Below are 19,909 nucleotides of genomic sequence, written 5' to 3'. Positions count from 1 at the left end.
ATCTGAGAGGGCTTTCATAATTCGAGGATGAATATCACCAGGACCACTAGACTTATCGGGTTTGAGATGCTGAAGTAGGCTTAAAACAGTTTCTTTCTTAATAACTACAGGGTCCATCAACAAGTCGCCACAATCACAATGAATAGGTGATCGTTCCTCATTATTGGTAGAAAAAACTTTACTGAAATATTCCGAAAAAGCTTCCGCTTTTTCGGTATCATTCCTTGCCAAACTTAACGGATTTTCTTGTATCAAAAGTGATGGTATTCCATCACTTCTCTGAGTTCGCCTCTTTATATACGAGAATAACCGTTTTGGACTATGTTTGCAATCCCTAACCAATTGTTTTTCGTATGACCGTCTAGTCCTACTAATTAACGCTTTACAAGTATTTCTAATCTTACAATAATTAGATCTGTACTGTTCCAAGCCAGTAGAGATGAACATGTTCCAGTGTTTTTTTCTACGCCTAAGAAGTTTCTTAACTTCTTTATTTATCCACGGTGGACTATTGTTCGGTCTACGTGGCACCAAGTATGGTATGAACGGGGACGTGACTGCACTAAACTTGCCTTTAAATACAGACCACGCCTCGTCAACTGATGAGCTAGTATCTACTGACCAATCTATCTTAGTAGCACAATCCTGAATGGCTGGTATGTTAGCTCTCCATATGTTTGGGCGAGGCTTAATCTGATCGTATATCATATCGCTAGCTCTAAACGTGAATGATAAAACAGCGTGATCACTATTTACTAACGGGGGAAGAATATTTAGGTTGGCAATATCCTCAGTCTCATGGGTAATTACCAAGTCCAACAGAGAAGAACCTTGGTTTACACCAAAACGTGTAGGTTTGGATACATGTTGTACTAATGCATGTTCCATTACTGTTTCCAAGAGCATGCTATCAAATGAGTTTATAGAGCATTTCGTGGTCATCTCAGTCCAACTAATGTCAGGTGCATTAAAGTCTCCTAATATCAAGCATCTGTTATTTGCACTCCATAGCCGAATGTGTTCTAAAATAAAGTCATCAGCTAAGCAGATTGGTCTGCGATAGATGACACCGAGTGCAAATGTACAACATCCGACAGTGAGCTCACAGCTAATGACTTCACTAGTTCCACTATCATGGGATTCACAAACGGAGGAGCGGATATTTATACTATTGGCTATGTATAGAAGGACACCACCTCCTTTCCTGCATCTATGTCTGTCACTTCTTAAACAATGATATCCGGATAATTCTGGGGTGAAGTCGGACCCGTATTTTCAGTCTTCAGTAATAAGGATAGGAGGTCCAGTGACCTATTTTAATCCTTGCAGTTTGTTACACTGTGGAGGTCCAATCTCGTCTTGAATATATCAACAGAAGGTGCTGATATTACGTGTTCTGGTAGAGAATTCCAGTAATTCACTACTCGGTGCGAGAAACGAAACTCCAGACTAGATTGATTTTTTGTGTTCACAATATTTGCCCAGGCGTCTTCGGAGTCTGCTTCTTCGTAGTGGGATGGGTCTCTCGAATATAAAGAGGGATAGTTCGTTTTCACTCTCTCAACACGAAAAGATTATTAAACAACAAAGTATGGTTGAGATGATTACATTCATTTCTGCTAAATTATGTTAGAACAATTTCAGTTTGTAAAGAACAGGAGGTTTGGTAGCCTATGTTAGTCCTGGTAATGATGGTCTCTCAGTTTATCCAACTTTCTTTTGAAAGAGTAGACGGATAGAGCCTCGACCACGTGCTGAGGTAATGAATTCCATTCGTTGATGATTCGATGGGAAAGTCGATAGTCAGCCGACAAGTACTTTGTCCCGGGCCTGTGAACTTTCTTGGAGTGTCCTCGTAAATTTCCCGTTTTGGAAGACAAGAAAATGGGGGCATATCAGGTGCAAATTTATCACTAAGCAATTTGAAAACCGTAACCAAGTCGCCTCTGGTTCTTTGATATGACAGCAAGAATAGGTTTAGCTTGGCCAGTGTAGCATCATACGGGAGCTTAGCTGTTGTGGGAATCAGCTTAGCTGCTGTTCTCTGAACCTCCCCCAAAAGCTCACTGTCTTTTTTAAACAGGGGCTAGCCGCTTGTATGAAGTACTCAAGTTTAGGACGCACTAACACTGTGTACAATGTCAAAAACGTTGTAGCGTCGATATGATTAAATGCCGTATGTATTGACCATGAAGTTCCAAAACCTTTGGCAGCTGTTGCACAGCAGTGTGCAGTAGTCCTTAAGTCTTGGATAACTATGACTCCTAAGTCATTGTGTGCCTGGACAACAAGTAACTCAGTATTATTCATCGTGTATGTATCTCTACCTTGAAGACTGATATGAATCACAATGCACTTAGAAGTACTTATCAGCAACTGCCAGGTTTGAGACCATTCAGACAATTTTTCCAGGTACTTTTGAAGTTCTAAGCTATAACTCTTACTTTGTATCGCTCTGCATATCTTGACATCGTCAGCATATATCAGGACCGATGGTGATAGTAGACGAGGGCGGTCATTTACGTACAAGAGGAATAACAATGGTCCCAAAACTGTAGCCTGGGGGACTCCACTAAGCACAGTTTCCAAGCTAGACAACTTGGAGTTCACCCATATTCATTGTTGGCGCACAACTTGGAAGTCTTTTATCCACAACAATAGATTGCCTCCAATCCCAACATTTCTTAGCTCCTATAACAGCCGGTTGTGTGTAACTTTATCAAAAGCTTTGCTGAAATCGATGTGGGCTACGTGTACAGGTGACTTTCGGTCCTTAAGAGCGCGCCAGCTCTCACGAGCGACTGATAAGTTAGTAACACAATAATATCCTGTTCTAAAACCATTCTGCTTCTCCTAAATGATCCGGTTTTCATCCAGGTACTTAAACAACTCGTTCTAAATAATCTGTTCTAAGATTTTAATAACCACATTAGTTAGGCTAATGGGTCGGTAATTTTCAGGTTTATATTTCGTACCTGTTTTGAAGACAGGACTTACTGTGGCGTTTTTTCAGTCTTTCAGTAAACGACTAGTTGATGCGGTTATCATATGTGCCCTAGTGCAACGTGTGAAAGAAGCGACTAGATACGACCCGAGCCCAGAATCATCCTTACTAGATCTTATATTGACTCGCTGACGTCTGAAAGCAAACATACAAGACATCATGCACTCAGTATCGTCAGTACATTGGACATTAGACCAAGAGTCCTCAGCTGAAACGGCTTCGGACCCATTTCGAAATTTATACTTAACAGTTACTCCACCCCACATCACGTGGGCTACGCCTAGGGGGCCGAGAAACTCCCCACCGTGGTTCAGTGTGGAGGTTCACATCCTTCTCCGCAAGAGAAGAAAAATATACGACAGATTTAGGTTACTGGCGACATATGACACAAAATCTCAGTATCAAAAAGCTCGGAATAACTGTGCCTCGACCCTCCGTAAGTTTATAAAGTTGTATGAAGAGAAAATTGTTCGCTCGAAAGGCACTGTTGTTGCGGTTAGCGTAAGACTTCAGATCACAGGGTACCAACACTTCTAGATCTTTTCCAACTTGGGATACCTCTAGAGGGGAGTAACCTAAGTTGCATTCGTAGTCTGCAACATGTCTAAGATGGACTACTCTATACACCTGCTTTAGTTTGGGCACCTGGGCAGTATCACAGCCCAGATTTGAGCGGCGCATATATATCTGGTGCCCTCTTGTGCCAATATTTATGTTTAAATAAATAAACTACTTTATACTTCGAAGTGTTTAAGATAAGTCCGTTGTTATCGGCCCAACTTTGAAGTCGAGTCAGATCCTCCTGAAGTGCCAGCTTGCCAACTTCTCTCCAGAGTTTCACATAACCAGCGAAAAGTAACAAACCAGACGATACCTGCTGAGTAAGGTGTTTTATATAAATTAAGAAAAGAAGGGGTTCTAGTACCTAATCCTGGGGGGTAGTCAATAGCCCTAAACCATTTCCATTTCACGCCAACTCTTGGCTTGAAACGCTCCCTACATTAGATAACCAACTAATGGTTTTTAGCCAATTACTTCATCCTATCCAGTGCACTCGTCTGCGCAACTATCATCGTGCTTTCGCTAGTTTTAGGGCCAACTGTTCAAACGATACTTCGGTGCCTGTATTGTCTGATGTATCCAAGCAATTCCACTCAGTGAGTTGTATTTTAGGTAATAAATTATTTTTTCGGATCTGGGGAATGATCTGGGTGAATCCTAAAAACATGTGCTCAAAATTACTGTAGTATACCGAGGGATTGTTGCTACCTATGGTAATCAGAATTGGCCAAATTCATATGCCTACTTGAATTTCCTAGTACAGTCTTATTTAAGTTGGATAGAAATCGGTGAGCACAAAAGTACTTATTGTATTTGGAATTCACTGTAATCGTGGAATAAAGTATAAATCAGTCTGAGATATTTAGAAGTATTTGAATTGCTATACGAACTGGGAATTCCCGAAACAGTGCGGTCTAAGCCATATAGAAATAGGTGAGCACAAACGAACGTATTGTAGTTGGGATTCGAAATCAGCTGCGTAATCAAGTACAAAAGAATCATTATTTAATATAAACACCAAAACCGCCACAGCTTAAATTTGGATATAAGATTCTGCAATCAACTAAATGTCTTTTCCTTTGGTTCATTGTATGTCTGTCAGACTATGTATTAGATAAAGACTTCGTATTATCTAAAATGCACTAATTAGTACTAGAGTTATTAACCGAAATTGGAACAGACTCACCTGGTACCTGGAATCGTATTTAACCAACATATCGGTTGTGTGTACTTAAATCATTAATATCCGGAATTCGCACCATAGATTTCCCGACATTCCTCACCACAATCCCTGTGGCTGGTCAGAGATCATTTCCACGATAATATGTAACTTCCGAAGACTCTAAACACCTCATATTCGAACGAAGTATTCTTTTAATAGCTTTGATGGAGTCTCCTTCGTGACAGAATCTTTAGCACTTCTATATTGCAGTAGAAATATATCTACTACCCTCTACAGTTCATTAAATGTTGAAGCTGAAATAGAATCAATAGCAGTTTCCAATGTCCTGACAAAATTTTCTGCCAGACCATTAGAACCAGGGTGCCTAGAAGCAGTGAATAGATGTCTGTACCATATACTATTCAACCAGGTAGGGACTGTGTCCGCAGCAAAATGAGGGCCATTATCAATCACTGACACCATGGGAACCCCTTCTCAACTAAACACCCTTCTTAATGCTTGGACTGTGAAGTCAAAATTTGAAGTTGTGAAAAAAACTTCAGGCCACTTAGAAAGAGAATCAATGACTACAAGTGCATAGTATTTGCCAAGAAATGGACCACAATGGTCTGCATAAATCCCCCATCAGTCCTGAGACGATACTGATCGGAGGCCTGCTTGAATACCTGGGCTACCTGTTTCTGCCATCTAAATATTTCAACAAGTTATCTGGGTTTTTTTAATTTGTTTTAACCCATCATTATGTCTATTAATCGCATAACCTATACAGGCGCGTTTATAAAAAGCTTACGTCCTTTCGCTGCAAAAATTACAAACAAGCACAATAAGAGACATCGTGGTGGTTGGCAATATGCTTTAAAGAGAATAAACATCAATCAAATGTCGATTCCCGAGCTACTTAACTCTAACTGTCGATCACTAATTAACAAGGTGGACTATCTCCAATTTCTGCTAAGTCAAAACATGTATCGTAATTGTGGTGTCATCACAATTCAAGAATCTTGGTTAACTGACTTACAGGATGATTGCTTATTGTCATTACGTGATTTTAATATCTATCGTCAGGATCGATCAAACAATAAAAAGACTTGTGGTGGCGGAGTAGCTACTTTTGTAAACGTTAACTGGTGTCGATCTACTTTTGCCTGTTTCAAGTTTTCAAACGACTTTATTGACTGTCTAACTTTAAGGTGCCGTCCAAAACACCTGAATAAATACAAATATATTTATGTTACCAATATCTACATGACTCCAGACTGCACATCATCTGCGCTATCTGGCTCCGCTGATAAATTTGCTGAATTCGCCGTTACTGCCTTCAGTGATTCACTTTCAATTGCATGTGGTGATTTCAATTCATGTGACTGTAGCTTCCTTATATCACTAGGTCACCTAAATGTAGTAGATTTTCCTACTCGTTTGAATGCTCATCTAGACTTGGTTTTCATTGATGATGTGGGTACATATGTGACTCGCAAACGTGCTTCATTGTCTAGTTCGGATCACTGTATAATTCGTGTCCTACCTAAAGTATATGGTGAACATGGAAAGAGTACACACATACACCATACCAAAAAAGTAATATACAGGAATTACTCAGAAGAAAATATACGAAATCTGAAAAACATGTCTCGTACGACCAACTGGGAAGTACTTACAGATGACTCAATAGAAAACACAACTGATGTTATCACCTCTTATCTTAAATTCTGTTTTGATATTTGCTGTCCTACCGAAACCTTCTTTTTAAGTTTTGATCGACTTACATCTCCACAACTAAAACGACTACGGAGGGTAAAAGAAAGGATGTACAAGGAGAAAAACACTATTGAAGTTCGTAAGTTAAATGATCAAATAAACCAAGAGATTAGACGTCTCAACTCTGTGTTCACTCAAAAACTCCTATCTTATAGAAGCTCACCAAGTATGTGGAAACTCTTTAAAGAAATTACAGGGGACAGGCAGACTAGAAGCGATAACCAGCTAAATGTTTGTGACCTAAATAAGTCCTTTATTCATCAGTCATCTGACATCATGCTCCCTATATCCAAGGGTTTGAAGAATAATTGTGTCCCCAGTTTCACTGAAAATGATGTCCGGAAATGTCTCCAGTCTCTGAATTCATCCCAATGTTTAGGACCTGATGGTGTCCCAAACCTCCTTTTTAAAAAATGTGCTGATGTTTTATGTTATCCGTTAACGAATATCTTTAACAGATCCTTCTCAACTAATGTCTTACCGAAAATGTGGAGAAAGATAAAGGTAATCCTTATACCTAAGAAAGCTTCTGGTGATAAAAATGCGAAACTTAGACCCATAGCAATAACCTCACCTTTCATCAAAATAATGGAAAAATTACTGATACAACCACTTCAACCTGCAATAAAAGAGCACTGTGATCCATTTCAGTTTGCTTACAAATGCAAAAGAAGCACATTAGATGCCGTTGCTGTTCTTCATCACAATATAGTGTTCGGGTTGGAAAAGGGTAAGAAGTATGTTAGATGCGCTTTCCTGGACCTTACTTCTGCTTTTGATTCTATTCCAAGACACCTCTTACTTAACAAGCTGATCAGCATCGACACTGACAGCTGGATAACCAATTGGCTACGTTCCTACCTTTCTAGAAGAGAACAGTACACTGTATTTGAAGGAAAATGTTCAACATCTCTACTGTCTACTGTAGGTGTGCCACAAGGAGCTGTTCTTTCACCTCTGCTCTTCTCTTTCTTTTTGCATGATCTGCCATCTTCCACAGAAAACACTTTTGTAAAATATGCGGACGACCTCACAGTATGTATGCCAATTTCTACCTCCTTACATCCTATAGAAATGAATGAGTTTTTATCTCGTATTGAAAGGTGGTCTGTTGGTAATGGTCTCTTACTCAATCCATCTAAATGTCAAGCTGTTAACTTTAGCTTGAGACATGGACAGAACCTATACTCTATGTTGGGATCCCATAATGCTTGTGCCATTGGAGACTCCTTAATAAACACAGTGTCGAAGGTCAAATATCTTGGTGCTACTTTTTCCTCTGATCTTTCTTGGTCTTCTCATGTTTTACTGTTATCGAAAAAAGTTTACCGTTTGACATACTACATAAAGAGGCTGCATGCTTTTGGGATTACTCGTCATTTACTCTTACAATTTGTAAATTCCTGCATATTACCTTTTATTTTATATTGTTCTCCATTATTCTTTCCCGGGCTTTTGAGAAAAGACTTTGCTATTTTGCGTAGAGTGCTGAAGGCAGTTTGCAAGGTATGTGGTGAATCTTTTGAAGTCATTGTTAATATGCTTGTGGATAGACATCTTAAGTCTTGCAAACTCTTGGCAGGTGTTATCTTATCAGATACTAACCATCCGCTTCATTCATATCTTTCTCCTTGTATATCTTCTGGCAGAACGAGACGTAAATACATTAAAATCCATGCACGCAAGCAAATCTATAAAAGTTCTGTAATACCTTACCCTGCAAATTTACTTTGTGACGAACAGGCTGTTAGAGTTGACCTAGTAAATAACCTGTATTCTTAAGCATGTCTCAAATTCGATAATTTGTATAAACTCAGATTTTCCTAAACTTTTTTTCATTTTATTTCTATTCTGTTTTTGTTTTTTGTTTGTTTTGTTTCTTTTTTTGGTAAAAAAAACTTGTTGAAATAACTCGTGCTGAGAATTTTATATTGTACCAGATTATAATATTGAATAAAGCCATTAATAATAATAATAATAATAAATCCACTTCGATGACTGACTTTTCAACTTATGACATTTTCCACGATTGTTTGCTGCACGAAATATATCTGCATTTGTATCCGGCCACCAATATGTAAGCCATGCCAAGAACTTCATTTTACCAACACCTAAATGTACACTATGAAGATTTTCAAGGATAGATTCACGTGATGAAGGAGGAATAACAACACTACTACAACAATACTACTGCATAAAATACCATCAGGAGTAGTGGATAACTCATTCTACTTTGAAAGATAGACAGGAAATATACGTTCGAGATTAGCATTCCAACCTTTCCGTGTAGCACTGGGTATACATCCAAAGTATCTACAAGTTTCTCTAATGAGATCTAGAAGTCTTGTAAAAGTTGCACCAACAAACATCTGAAGTATTAACAGATCCATCTTGTAATGATTGTCGAGAAATGTAGTCAACGTGTTGGATTTCTTTGGCACTCTTGTGCTGAACCGTGTAGTTATAGACGCTCAAATTAATACTCCATACGTGCTAAGGATTTTTCAGGATGATAAATGTACTTCAAAGCTTCATAATCAGTAACAATAGTGGATTTCGAGCTCGGTACCCGGGGATCCCACTCTGATGATTCAAAACAGAGCTATTGCTCCTTGATGATTTTGTGGATAACCTTGTCTAGTAAAAGTAAGTTTGCGTGAAACACAGATAACTGGTCTACCTTCCCGCTCCCAAACTGAACCAGTACCCACAGGTGATCCATCAGTACCAAGTACAAAGTGTATACTACGTGAGTTAGTTCGAAGAACAGAATCAATTTGAAGAAACTTTGGTAGACTGAGTAAACATTACTCTTGTTCGTTATCCCATTTAAATGATTTCGATGTCAAGATTTGAAATGAACAATTAGCACGACAAGAAATACTAGGAATGGAACGGGTATATTATCGCAGAGCACCCACTAGTGAACATAGTTCTGTAAGATTTTTTGGAGATGGTGCATTTGTCAGTGGAGCTAGTCGTTTGATATCTGGTCTAAAACTATTACCATCAGCTAGGTATTCAAGACACTCGAAACTAGATACACAAAATGAACACTTATTGGGATTCACTGTAATATTATTCTCAATTAAGCGACGCAATAAAGCAACAAGTCTTTGGTCATGAACCACCTTATCAGAACCATGAACGATGAGATCGTCTTGATGAACCTCAATACTTTCAGGATCATTGACTACCTTATTCATCACTTTCTGATATATGGCTGGAGAACAACTTAGACCAAATGGGAAGAAGTTGTACTTGAACAGACCAAAAGAAGTGTTAAGTGTCGTCAAAATAGATCAAGATTGATCTAAGGTGATATGAGGGAAGCACCTTTTAATTCAACTTTAGAGAACACCTTAGAACCATGAAGTCGGTCCGGAATGTCTTCAGCCTCCACCGTCGTTTACGTTTGCTTCAACAGACGGGAGTTCAGTGTTAATATGTAGTCATTAGAGATCCCAAGGTCCTTGTCGTTTGATTTGAATGGAGTAAAAACAAGAGTACCCCATGTTCAAGATTGAGTCGACTCAGTTATACTATTCGCATCCAAAGCGTTCAATGTCTTATGTACTGGTTCTGGGAGACCATAAGGAATTATTCATCTTTCAAGAAAGACTGGATCGCCATGTGCCTGACGTATTATGGACTGAATTTTCATACCTCCACTACACTTAGCACACACAGGTGTCAAATCTTTAAACAATGCATCAGAATTTTCCTCAAAAACTAATAAAGACAACTCCACATTAAGCCTTTTCAAGTTTCTCAATCCCAGTATTAACAGTTCTGTTTCACTAGCTGAAAACTCACAAGACATGTATGAAGAATCATCATTTCTTATTAGCAATTCACAGAATCCTCGTATAGGAAGTTTGTGCCCAGTAATCCCATATACTGAGACTTCAGTGGGTTTTACCACAACTTTAGGATCTAAAGATTTCGTGTTCTTGAATGAAATAATGGATTCTTTACTGCCTGTGTCCACAATAAAATCATGAAATGAACCAAGGGATGTATATAATCGTTTTTGAATATGAATATTACCTTTCAAAATGATGGATAAAGATAAATGATCATTAGGAGCACCCGAATTAACGGGATCTAGAGTACAAGGTTTAGTACTATTCGAAAGCAAAATGAACAGTAGTTTTGCATACTGACTGAATGTGTCTTTTCTTTCCAAATTTAAAACATTTAGAATCACGGATGCCACATGAATTACGAGAATAAAATTTGCAACAACATAAACACTCACCAAGCTTGCTCTCATTTATGTGGTTTTCTCTACGATTCCTTGCTGAATCACTTATCATATTTTTAGGAGAATAGTAATCAATATTAAACAACACGATTTTGATTAACCCTGAGATTAAATTGCACCATGACGACTGAGCAAATTATTAGAAAATTTTCACTGACTGGATATCATGTTCATTTATGGTAAGATTGGACGGTAACCACACGACCTTTGAAGCAGGGAATATAACTACTGAAAATACCTACATTCAACAAGTGACACGAAAAGAAGGTTAACTATGGAGAACGTGAGACCATTAAATTAATTGGATGGCATGGCTCAGCCTTGCAGGCGTGGTCATTCTGTTGTAACTTATCTCTTTTATTCATATTAAATATATTGTTCTATCTCTATCTAAATGTGTTCTCCACAATATATTGGTGGTTATTACGATAAGACAAGTCAGTGTAGACAATGATGTGACTTCCATACAAGACCTTATAGATAAGGCAATCACACTGTGGGAAGTAGTGTAACGTCGTGTACTATATTACACCTACATAGCTTATTCTAGTTTCTGGACAAGCTAATCCACTCATACATTCTGAGTCATATTTTTTTATCTTGTTGATTATTCGCTTATTAACCTCGAATATTTTTTTATATGAGCGTATGTGTATGCACACTTCGTATCTTATTCATCATATGTCTGCCATTCATTTTTGTCTGACTATAAATATTGATTAATGCTTGCTCATAGCGAGTTGGCTTCCCCGTCATCTCCAATACGTGTCATTTATGTATCGCTTGCTACAACAACATCATGGCAAGTCTACAATTTTAGAATTAGGTCTATTATCAAAGCATTGCTGATAACAAAGTAGATAATAATTTTACACATTCACTGTTTTAATAGTTGATAAGTGCAGCTCTAGCATCTGGAAGGAACAGTTCGGGATTCTTAACAACTCCCTTTTCAGACCCGGTATGCTAATCCCTAATTACGCAACTGCACATGAAGCTGATCACGGCAATCACATTTGGCAACTTGTTTTTTCAATTCAAGGATAAATTCCATAACCTTAAGGTTATTCTAATGAATCATCTTATGAAATTTCACTCTCTCATGACATTGAAAACTGGTGCACTCTACATGATTTAACAGTAGTTCCATAAGAGTTGCATACGGAAAAGAGATAGGCCTTTCTGGAAGTGTCGACGCTTATAGTAAACTGTAGGTTTCTTTTCCAATAAATGTGAGGAGAAGTGTCACAATTTTGACATTCCTAATATCTTTCCTAGTCATGCTCCAGACTATGAACCTTTCCAAATAATCCCCAAAATCTTCAGAATTTCAATGTATGTCTAACTATTCCCTCACACGCTACATCGTGACTCTGATGAGATATTTAGAAGTATTTGAATTACTATACGTACCAGGAATCTCCGAAATAGACCAATATATACCAAACAGAACTAGTTGAGCACAAACGAACGTATTGTACTCGGAATTATAAATCACTTAGTCATTAGGTACAAAGGAATCACAAGTTCATACAAACACCACACAATCATTGTTACACACAGACATCACACTACTCAACACAGTAAGCAGGTTTGCATCATATGATCTGCGCAAAGGAAAGTCATGTTGTAATTCAGTTAGCATGGCTTCAATGAGTATATTGTTTCTAAAAAGGATTCTTTTATGATCACTTCTAGACTGCTAGCACAGATACAAGGAAATCGACCTCCTACTGAAAGACCACAACTTGTCGCTGTGTACACGGGTATGACTGCATCTTTTCCCAATCAAAAAGTAGTAAGTAAGCAACTAACAAACCGTTAGTGAGAATATTGAGTAGGAATCAAAAAAAATTTGTCAGCTCCTTTAAGGATATGGATTAAATTTCAAATAAACTATTAGATTTGGATAAGTTGAAGCTCCTCAAAATTCCTGTGATTCCAGGGTGCTTGAACGACCTGAGGTTAATTGGTTGAGAGTTGACTGCAAACATCTTAGTAGTGTCAAAACATTAGAGCTGAAGTATTCACTCACCTCCTTATTTTGTATAGGTATTACATTTCCTATCACTTTATATCGAATGTTGAAAAACTCTAAGTACTTAAAAAAGTGAAGCTCGCGCTCCAACCATTCTGTTCCACAATCAAATTGAAGACCTATTCACCAACATTCCGTTTTCTTCCACCGATAAAACGAGGGGTACTCATCAGCAACAAAGGCTCATACCGCGCTACACTCAGGCACCATGAAAAAGGATAGGGTAACAGTCAGTGTACAAAAACAGAGCAAAACGACAGTAAGTGAGCCGGGGTTCTTGGATCAGCGGCCTAGCAACCTCGTCGTGGAGTTCATTTGTTGTTAGTGGATTTGGGCCAAAAATATTCTGTGTAATATATCCGTCCTTCTGTGTGAAGTCATATAAGAGTCCGTCGTTTCTTTCCGAAAGTTCCATCAGACGAGTTTGAAGCCTGATGCTATCACACTTTATTATATGATTGCACTTGTTGTGTAGTGCCTTTTCTATGATGAATCACCTGTCGTTTGACAAGAACCATGTCTTCCTTGCATCACGCTTAATTATAATAATTCTGCCGGTGCTAGACTTCAACCGAGAGGTGGACCTTAAGGGTTTAGTAAATGACCAAAAAAGCTCCAAATTACAACCAAAAATGCACGATCCCTGTCAAAATCAAACCGCACAATCAAAGAGCGAGCAGTCAATATGGCAGCCGCCAGAATAATAGCAATTAAAACAAACTAGATACAGTTCAGTAAGGAACATAGAAACTCAATAAAAAACAATAGTAAAACCAAGAAAATTAAACGTTACAGTCTTAATTAGCATCAAAAAAGTTAACAATACATACAAATAAAGAAAACGTAAGGAAGAAATCACAAATGTATGCATGGAGGGATTTTCACCTCCAAAATGGATCTAACTACTATTACGAAGTCCAGAACTCTGATTTCTTCGTTGATGAGAATACTGTTCACTTCAGAAGCTTGTGTGTTGAACCTTCAGTCGGCTCACTGGCCTGCGTTTTCGGACTAGTTGAATTCTTCTGTCATGCTCGTAATTGGTGTGAACAGAGAACTAAAAACGCCATGGTAGACAATGGAAATTATTTTTGAGGGCGTCATTTCGCTCAATTAAAAGTTTGCAAAATACTGACATTTAGTTTTGTCCCTAGTTTATTCTTTAAACCATAAGCTTGCGTTTGATGTGTGGTTCACAACCATACCCTTTTCAGTTCCAAAGCTATTGTAATCTAGACGTAACCGTTGGCACTTTATTTTCCTATTCAAATGCCCAAATTGAACATAAAACATTTTTCCAATTGTTTGCGCGTTATAGTCATGTCAGTAATCTATTTATTCATGTATCTTTTTACACTAATATGAACTGGGGACCGAGACTCAGGAATAAATCGAGTACTGTTCCACTTGACTCACCTTCTCTCAACCCATCAGGTGACAGAGTAATTTTTCTCTCTCTACCCAAGGCCGTCAGTCTGCCTTCAGATTTACGCACTTCTAGCCTCAAGGTTAAGCCACATAGCCAGTCGTGTCAGGGACCTAATCTGGGTCGGAGCAAGTTCTTTCCTGTTTATTATTTTGTAGATAGATCAAGGAAGTGATACTAATATCAATATTTACTTCGACATAATTTGTTCATACTTATAGGGTCGAGAATAGTGAAATCACTCAGGTGAAACCCTAGAGCTTCTCTGATAACCTAAAGAAGTGAACCATTTTAGTATCCGGACAAAAACCTACTTCTAATAACAATTACGGTTTAGTAACTGATTATTCATGTCTTACAACCTTATTAGTGTCTTAGTAGGTACTGCGCCTTCAAAAACTAAGAGTTGTCAATAGACGTTGCCTTTGTTGACTTCAGAAGGGACCTAGAAAACACTCTATACAACAAAGGTGTGGATATTGATTGGTTTGAGGTAAAATTCAGTGAACTAACCGCTTCTGTGATCCTACGATGAAGTCAAACCGTTTCATGACTATATGACCTGGATTACATTGAAACAGTGGTCAGCTTATTACATTACCTTGCCGTGTACAGAAAATAGAATCCATCCTATCGATGGGGCTATTTACGAGATAAATGCGGGCATTGAAAGTTAATGTGTATAGATCGCGACTACGCTATCTGATATGCATGAACCATTTCACTGATTGATAGGTATTGAGGATCTGGTGATCTGGTGCCAACGAGAGGCAAAGTGCCTTCAGCTAGTCGAGCTCATTAAAACTAATGTGGTCAGCATCAACTACCGAAGACTTACAGAGCTATTGATTTTAGGGATTTATTTACTGCTACAAGTTAAACGATATTGAGATGGTGGAGAAGATTTGTAGCTCAGGTGGGTGATTTTGATGTTGGTTTGTTCTCTGAGCTGGATGGTTAAACGATATTGGAATCAGAATGAACTTACTTCCATGGGTAAACGGTTATTCCATAGTACGAGCACAAAGAGTTCTTGTCAAATCCAAATTATCCTTCTGAAAGTGCTTAGTAAAGTCCTCTAAGGTTCATTCTGGAGGTCGGCAATATTCGTTTTGTATTTAGATACACTAAACCACCAACTACGTAGATGTTAAGGCATTGGAGACTGTGTACAAATTTTGTTCTACCAAAGCTGGAATGTTACACGCAGATGTCAAGCCTCCGTCTGATAAAATTCGATGAGCTGTAGATTAAGGTTCACAGAGAAGCATTTTATTCGGTTCATAGAAATTCAAAGCTGCCGTATGGAGAGAGACTGATCAATACCTTGTCGTGAATGAAGAATGGGGCTGACTTACGATCCTTTGACTATTTCACAATAGTTTTATGTGGGGAGCATACTTATTTTTACTGCGTTTCAAAACAGTAGGCTCAGGAGGAGACTGAACAAGTCTTCACGGGCCCGAAATTAATTAGTCATCGGCTCTGTTTACCTTCTTATAGAACTGCAAATTAGTGAGGTTGTTCCACACAAAGCGGGAGTAGAGCTCTATATGTTGATGTATTCAAGAGGAGGATGGGTCATCTAGAAGACTCTTGTTGTCAGGATTAACTCAAACCAATCAGCTTCAAGTCCTCGAAATGTGACTGATGTAGACTAATTTTGGTTTCGTTTCATAACTACTCTTTCAATTATTCAGTTTCAGTTTCAGTTTGGAAAGGACAGGAGGCTTGATGGCCTGTGTTAGTCCTGGCCATGATGGTCTCTCAGCTGATCCAACTTTCTTTTGAAGGAGTCGACGGATGGAGCCTCAACCACGTGCTGAGGTAATGAATTCCACTCGTTGATTATTCGATGGGAAAGTCGGTAGTCAGCTGACAAGTAATTCGTTCGGGGCTTGTGAACTTTTTTGGAGTGTCCTCGTAGATTTTCTGTTTTGGAAGACAAGAAAAATGAGGGCATATCAGGTGCAAATTTGTCATTAAGCAATTTGAAAACTGTAATCAAGTCGCCTCTGATTCTTCTATATGACAGCGGGAATAGGTTTAGCTTGGTCAGTCTAGTACCATACGGGAGCTTCGCTATTCCGGGAATCAGCCTAGTTGCTGTTCTCTGAACCCTTTCCAAGAGTTCACTGTCTTTTTTTAGGCAGGGGCTAGCTGCTTGTATGCAGTACTCAAGTTTAGGGCGTACGAACACTGTATACAGAGTCAGAAACGTTTTAGCGTCAAGATGCCTAAAAGCCCTGCGTATGGACCATAAAGTCCTAAAACCTTTGGCGGCTATTGCACGGCAGTGTGCAGTAGTCTTTAAGTCTTGACTAACGATGACGCATAAGTCATTGTGTGCCTGAACAATAGGTAACTCAGTGTTATTCATCGTGTATGTATCTGTACCCTGGTGGCCAATATGCATCACAATACACTTGGAAGTGTTTATCGGCAATTGCCAGGTTTGGGACCATTCAGATAATCTCTCCAGGTCATTTTGAAGTTCTAAGCTATCGCCCTTGCTTTGTATCGCTCTCCATATCTTGACATCATCAGCATAGAGTAAGACCGATGACGATAGTAGACGAGGGAGATCATTTACGTACAGGAGGAATAACACTGGCCCCAAAACTGTACCCTGGGGGACTCCACTAAGCACAGTTTCCCAGCTAGACAACTTGGAGTTCACCCTTACTCTTTGTTGACGCCCAACCAGGAAAAGTCTTTTATCCACATCAATAGATTGCCTCCAATCCCGACATTCCTTAGCTTATATAATAGCCGGTTATGCGGAACTTTGTCGAAAGCTTTGCTGAAATCGATGTAAGCTACGTCTATAGGTAATTTTTGGTCCTTAAGAGCGCACCAGCTTTCACGAGCGACTAATAAGTTTGTGAGACAAGAGTAACCTGTTCTAAAACCATGCTGCTTTTCGGAGAGGAGCCGGTTTTCATCGAGATACTTTAACAGCTCCTTCCGAATAATCTTTTCTAAGATTTTAACAACCACACTAGTTAGGCTAATTGGTCGGTAATTCTCAGGCTTATGTTTTGTACCTGTTTTGAAGACTGGACTTACTATGGCGTTCTTCCAGTCTTTTGGTAGACGACCCTGGGTTACGGATAGATTAAAACATACACTTAAAGGGTTCGCAACAAAGTTAGCTAATTCCTTTAGTAACCTAGGATGCAGTTCATCGGGTCCAGTGGATTTACCTATGTCAAGCTTAACTAGCAGACCAAAGACATCGAGTTCTTTAATGGTTACGCTGTCCAGTGCTTGTGTGGGGGGATTTTCATGGACTGGTGAGAAGGGTGTTTCTATGGTGTATACATCGCTAAAGTATTTAGAGAATACTTGAGCTTTGCCAAAGTCGTCCTCCACTAGTGATGTGGCAGTACTGTCTCCCCATAGTGAAGGAACATTTCTTCTTCTTTTTGTCCTTTGGTTTATATACGAATACAAGCGTTTAGGGCATTCTATGGATTCCCTAACGATTTTCTCTTCGTACAGCTTTCTGGCCTTACGGAGGGTTGAGACACAGGTATTTCGAGCCTTTTGATACTGAGATTTTGCCTCGTCAGTCCCCAGTAACCTAAATCTGTCCCACATTTTCCTTCTTTTACGGAGAAGGATGCGAACCTCCCTACTGAACCATGGTGGGGAGTTTCTCGGTCTCTTAGGTGTAGTCCAAGGGATGTGGGGGGCGGTAACTTCTAAGTATAAATTCCGGAATATGTCCCAAGCCGTTTCGATTGATGACTCTGGGTCTATTTTTCAATCTACTGATGATGCTGATTTCATGATGTCTGGTATGTTTGCTTTCCAGACGTTAGGTCTGGATTGAGCTGAAGCGTACTCGTGATCGACAGTCATATGGAAGTCAAAGCTTAAAACTGCATGATCACTTTTGCCTAGGGGCGGCATGTAATCCAGGTTTGCAACATCATCCTCATAATGAGTCAATATAAGATCTAGTAAGGATGATGCAGAACCCGGGTCGTACCTCGTTGCTTCCTTCACGTGTTGCACTAGGGCACATGTGATTACCGCAACAACTAGTTCCTGTTCGAAGGAATTTGCTGACGATTCAGTCCGCAGATTTCCCCAGTCCACCATGGGTGCATTGAAGTCCCCTAGGATTAGACATCGATCACTTCGTGATAAAGTGTTGAGACTGCTTAGCAGGACCTCGTTTGCCTCACAGCTTGGACTGCGATAGATCAAACTAAGTAGCAACTCTTGTCCCCTGCATTTCAGGCGGCAGCAAACTAATTCATACGTCCCACTCTCATGGGATACACTGTCGATAATGGTGAATGGGATAGCATTCCTAATAAATAGAGCTACTCCCCCTCCTTTACGCGTTTGTGTTCTATCGGCCCTTACTAATGTAAAACCCTCGAAATCAAGTTCCCTACTATCTATAGACGGCGTCAGCCATGTTTCTGTGACTGCGATTATGTCTGGCCTAGTTGAGTCAATCTGTACACCTAGTTCCGGTAGCTTATTTAGTAAGCTCCGGGCGTTGGTATAACAGATCCGAAGCCTATTTAGGTGGCCTCGTGCTTCACCCAGAGTGGCTTCGGCATCATCCTCTGTCGAAGCCTCACAACCCGAAAATTTACAATTTTCAGGTCTTTTTCGCCACCGTCTAATCTGAGCTGTAGTTCCTTTTCGGCTTCCCGTCTTTTAACACGGTCCGCCAACGGTAAGTCCTTACGGAGAAAAACTCCTGAACCCTTTAATTTATGTCCATTTTCTAAGATTAAGTCGCGTTCGTTCGGGGATTTGAAAACGACTTTAAGTAGTCTAGATTGATTTGGTTTCAGATGCGCTAGATTTCCTAGTCTATACACCTTTAGCAAGGTGACTCCGGGGATGTTTTTGGGCATAACTTGGTTGAGTAGTTGTTTTATCAACACAATGTCATGCTCAAAACGAGCTTTCGGTTCTAAGCTGTCACTCTCCTTGACTCTATGGAGAATGACTGATCTGTCGCTGTGATCAGACCTCGGCTTGTCGACCCTTTTGGTGGGGGTATGACTTCCTTTTACGTCATTTTGGCGTTTTTTTCTTACGACCCGTACCCAATCGCCAACGTTCTTTGGAGTGGTAACCACAGTCGCGTCAGGCGTACTGTGGGATTCCGGAAAGTTCGGGACGACTTGGGAGATTGGGTCATCTTTCGCGCTGGAAACCGATCGAGCCTTGCGGTTTCGGTTTCCGGAAGTTCCCTTCTGGGCACCATTTTTGATACGAGGGACAGAAGAGACTTTTTTGCGCGAGTTTCTGGTTGTGTTAGACCTCTTTGGAGGATGTTCTTCCTCCTTTGTAGAGTGTGGGTCGGCATTTTTTGGACTCACTTGGGCCTGCCTTGTGTCAATCTGCGTGTCGACAGATTGAGTTCTGACTGATGTATCCCGACCGCGCTTGCCGAGACACTTTTTTGCGGCATTTACTGTTGAGATGACCTCGGTTAACAGGCTATTTGCATCCAAACAGCACTGTTGACATAGCCATACGCACCCATTTTTACTGAACCGCTTGAAAGCTGCAGGTGTTAGATTCGTGCAAGCTTCGTGGTACCAACCTTTGCACTCATCGCACTGCATGCCGCTATCAACGGGATATCGACATCCTGGGCGGTGGCAAATGCTTTTGTTGCATCTTCCAGTCAT

At 39.7% G+C, this 19,909-nt stretch overlaps 1 protein-coding gene across 1 annotated transcript; it reads right to left on the bottom strand.

Moving 5' to 3' along the window:
• Window positions 1-18,154: 18,154 nt before the first annotated feature.
• On the bottom strand, window positions 18,155-19,909 carry Smp_185180 (hypothetical protein; the record flags this gene model as incomplete). Its single annotated transcript, XM_018799754.1, has 1 exon — window positions 18,155-19,909. One exon carries the CDS (start codon window positions 19,907-19,909, stop codon window positions 18,782-18,784), a length of 1,128 nt encoding a protein of 375 aa, XP_018651511.1. The 3' UTR covers window positions 18,155-18,781.

The sequence above is a fragment of the Schistosoma mansoni genome, chromosome 3 (assembly GCF_000237925.1).
Source record: "Schistosoma mansoni strain Puerto Rico chromosome 3, complete genome".
In the NCBI taxonomy this organism is placed as follows: domain Eukaryota; kingdom Metazoa; phylum Platyhelminthes; class Trematoda; order Strigeidida; family Schistosomatidae; genus Schistosoma; species Schistosoma mansoni.
The sequence above is the reverse complement of the archived record's forward strand: the minus strand, read 5'-3'. Positions and strand labels throughout refer to the sequence as shown.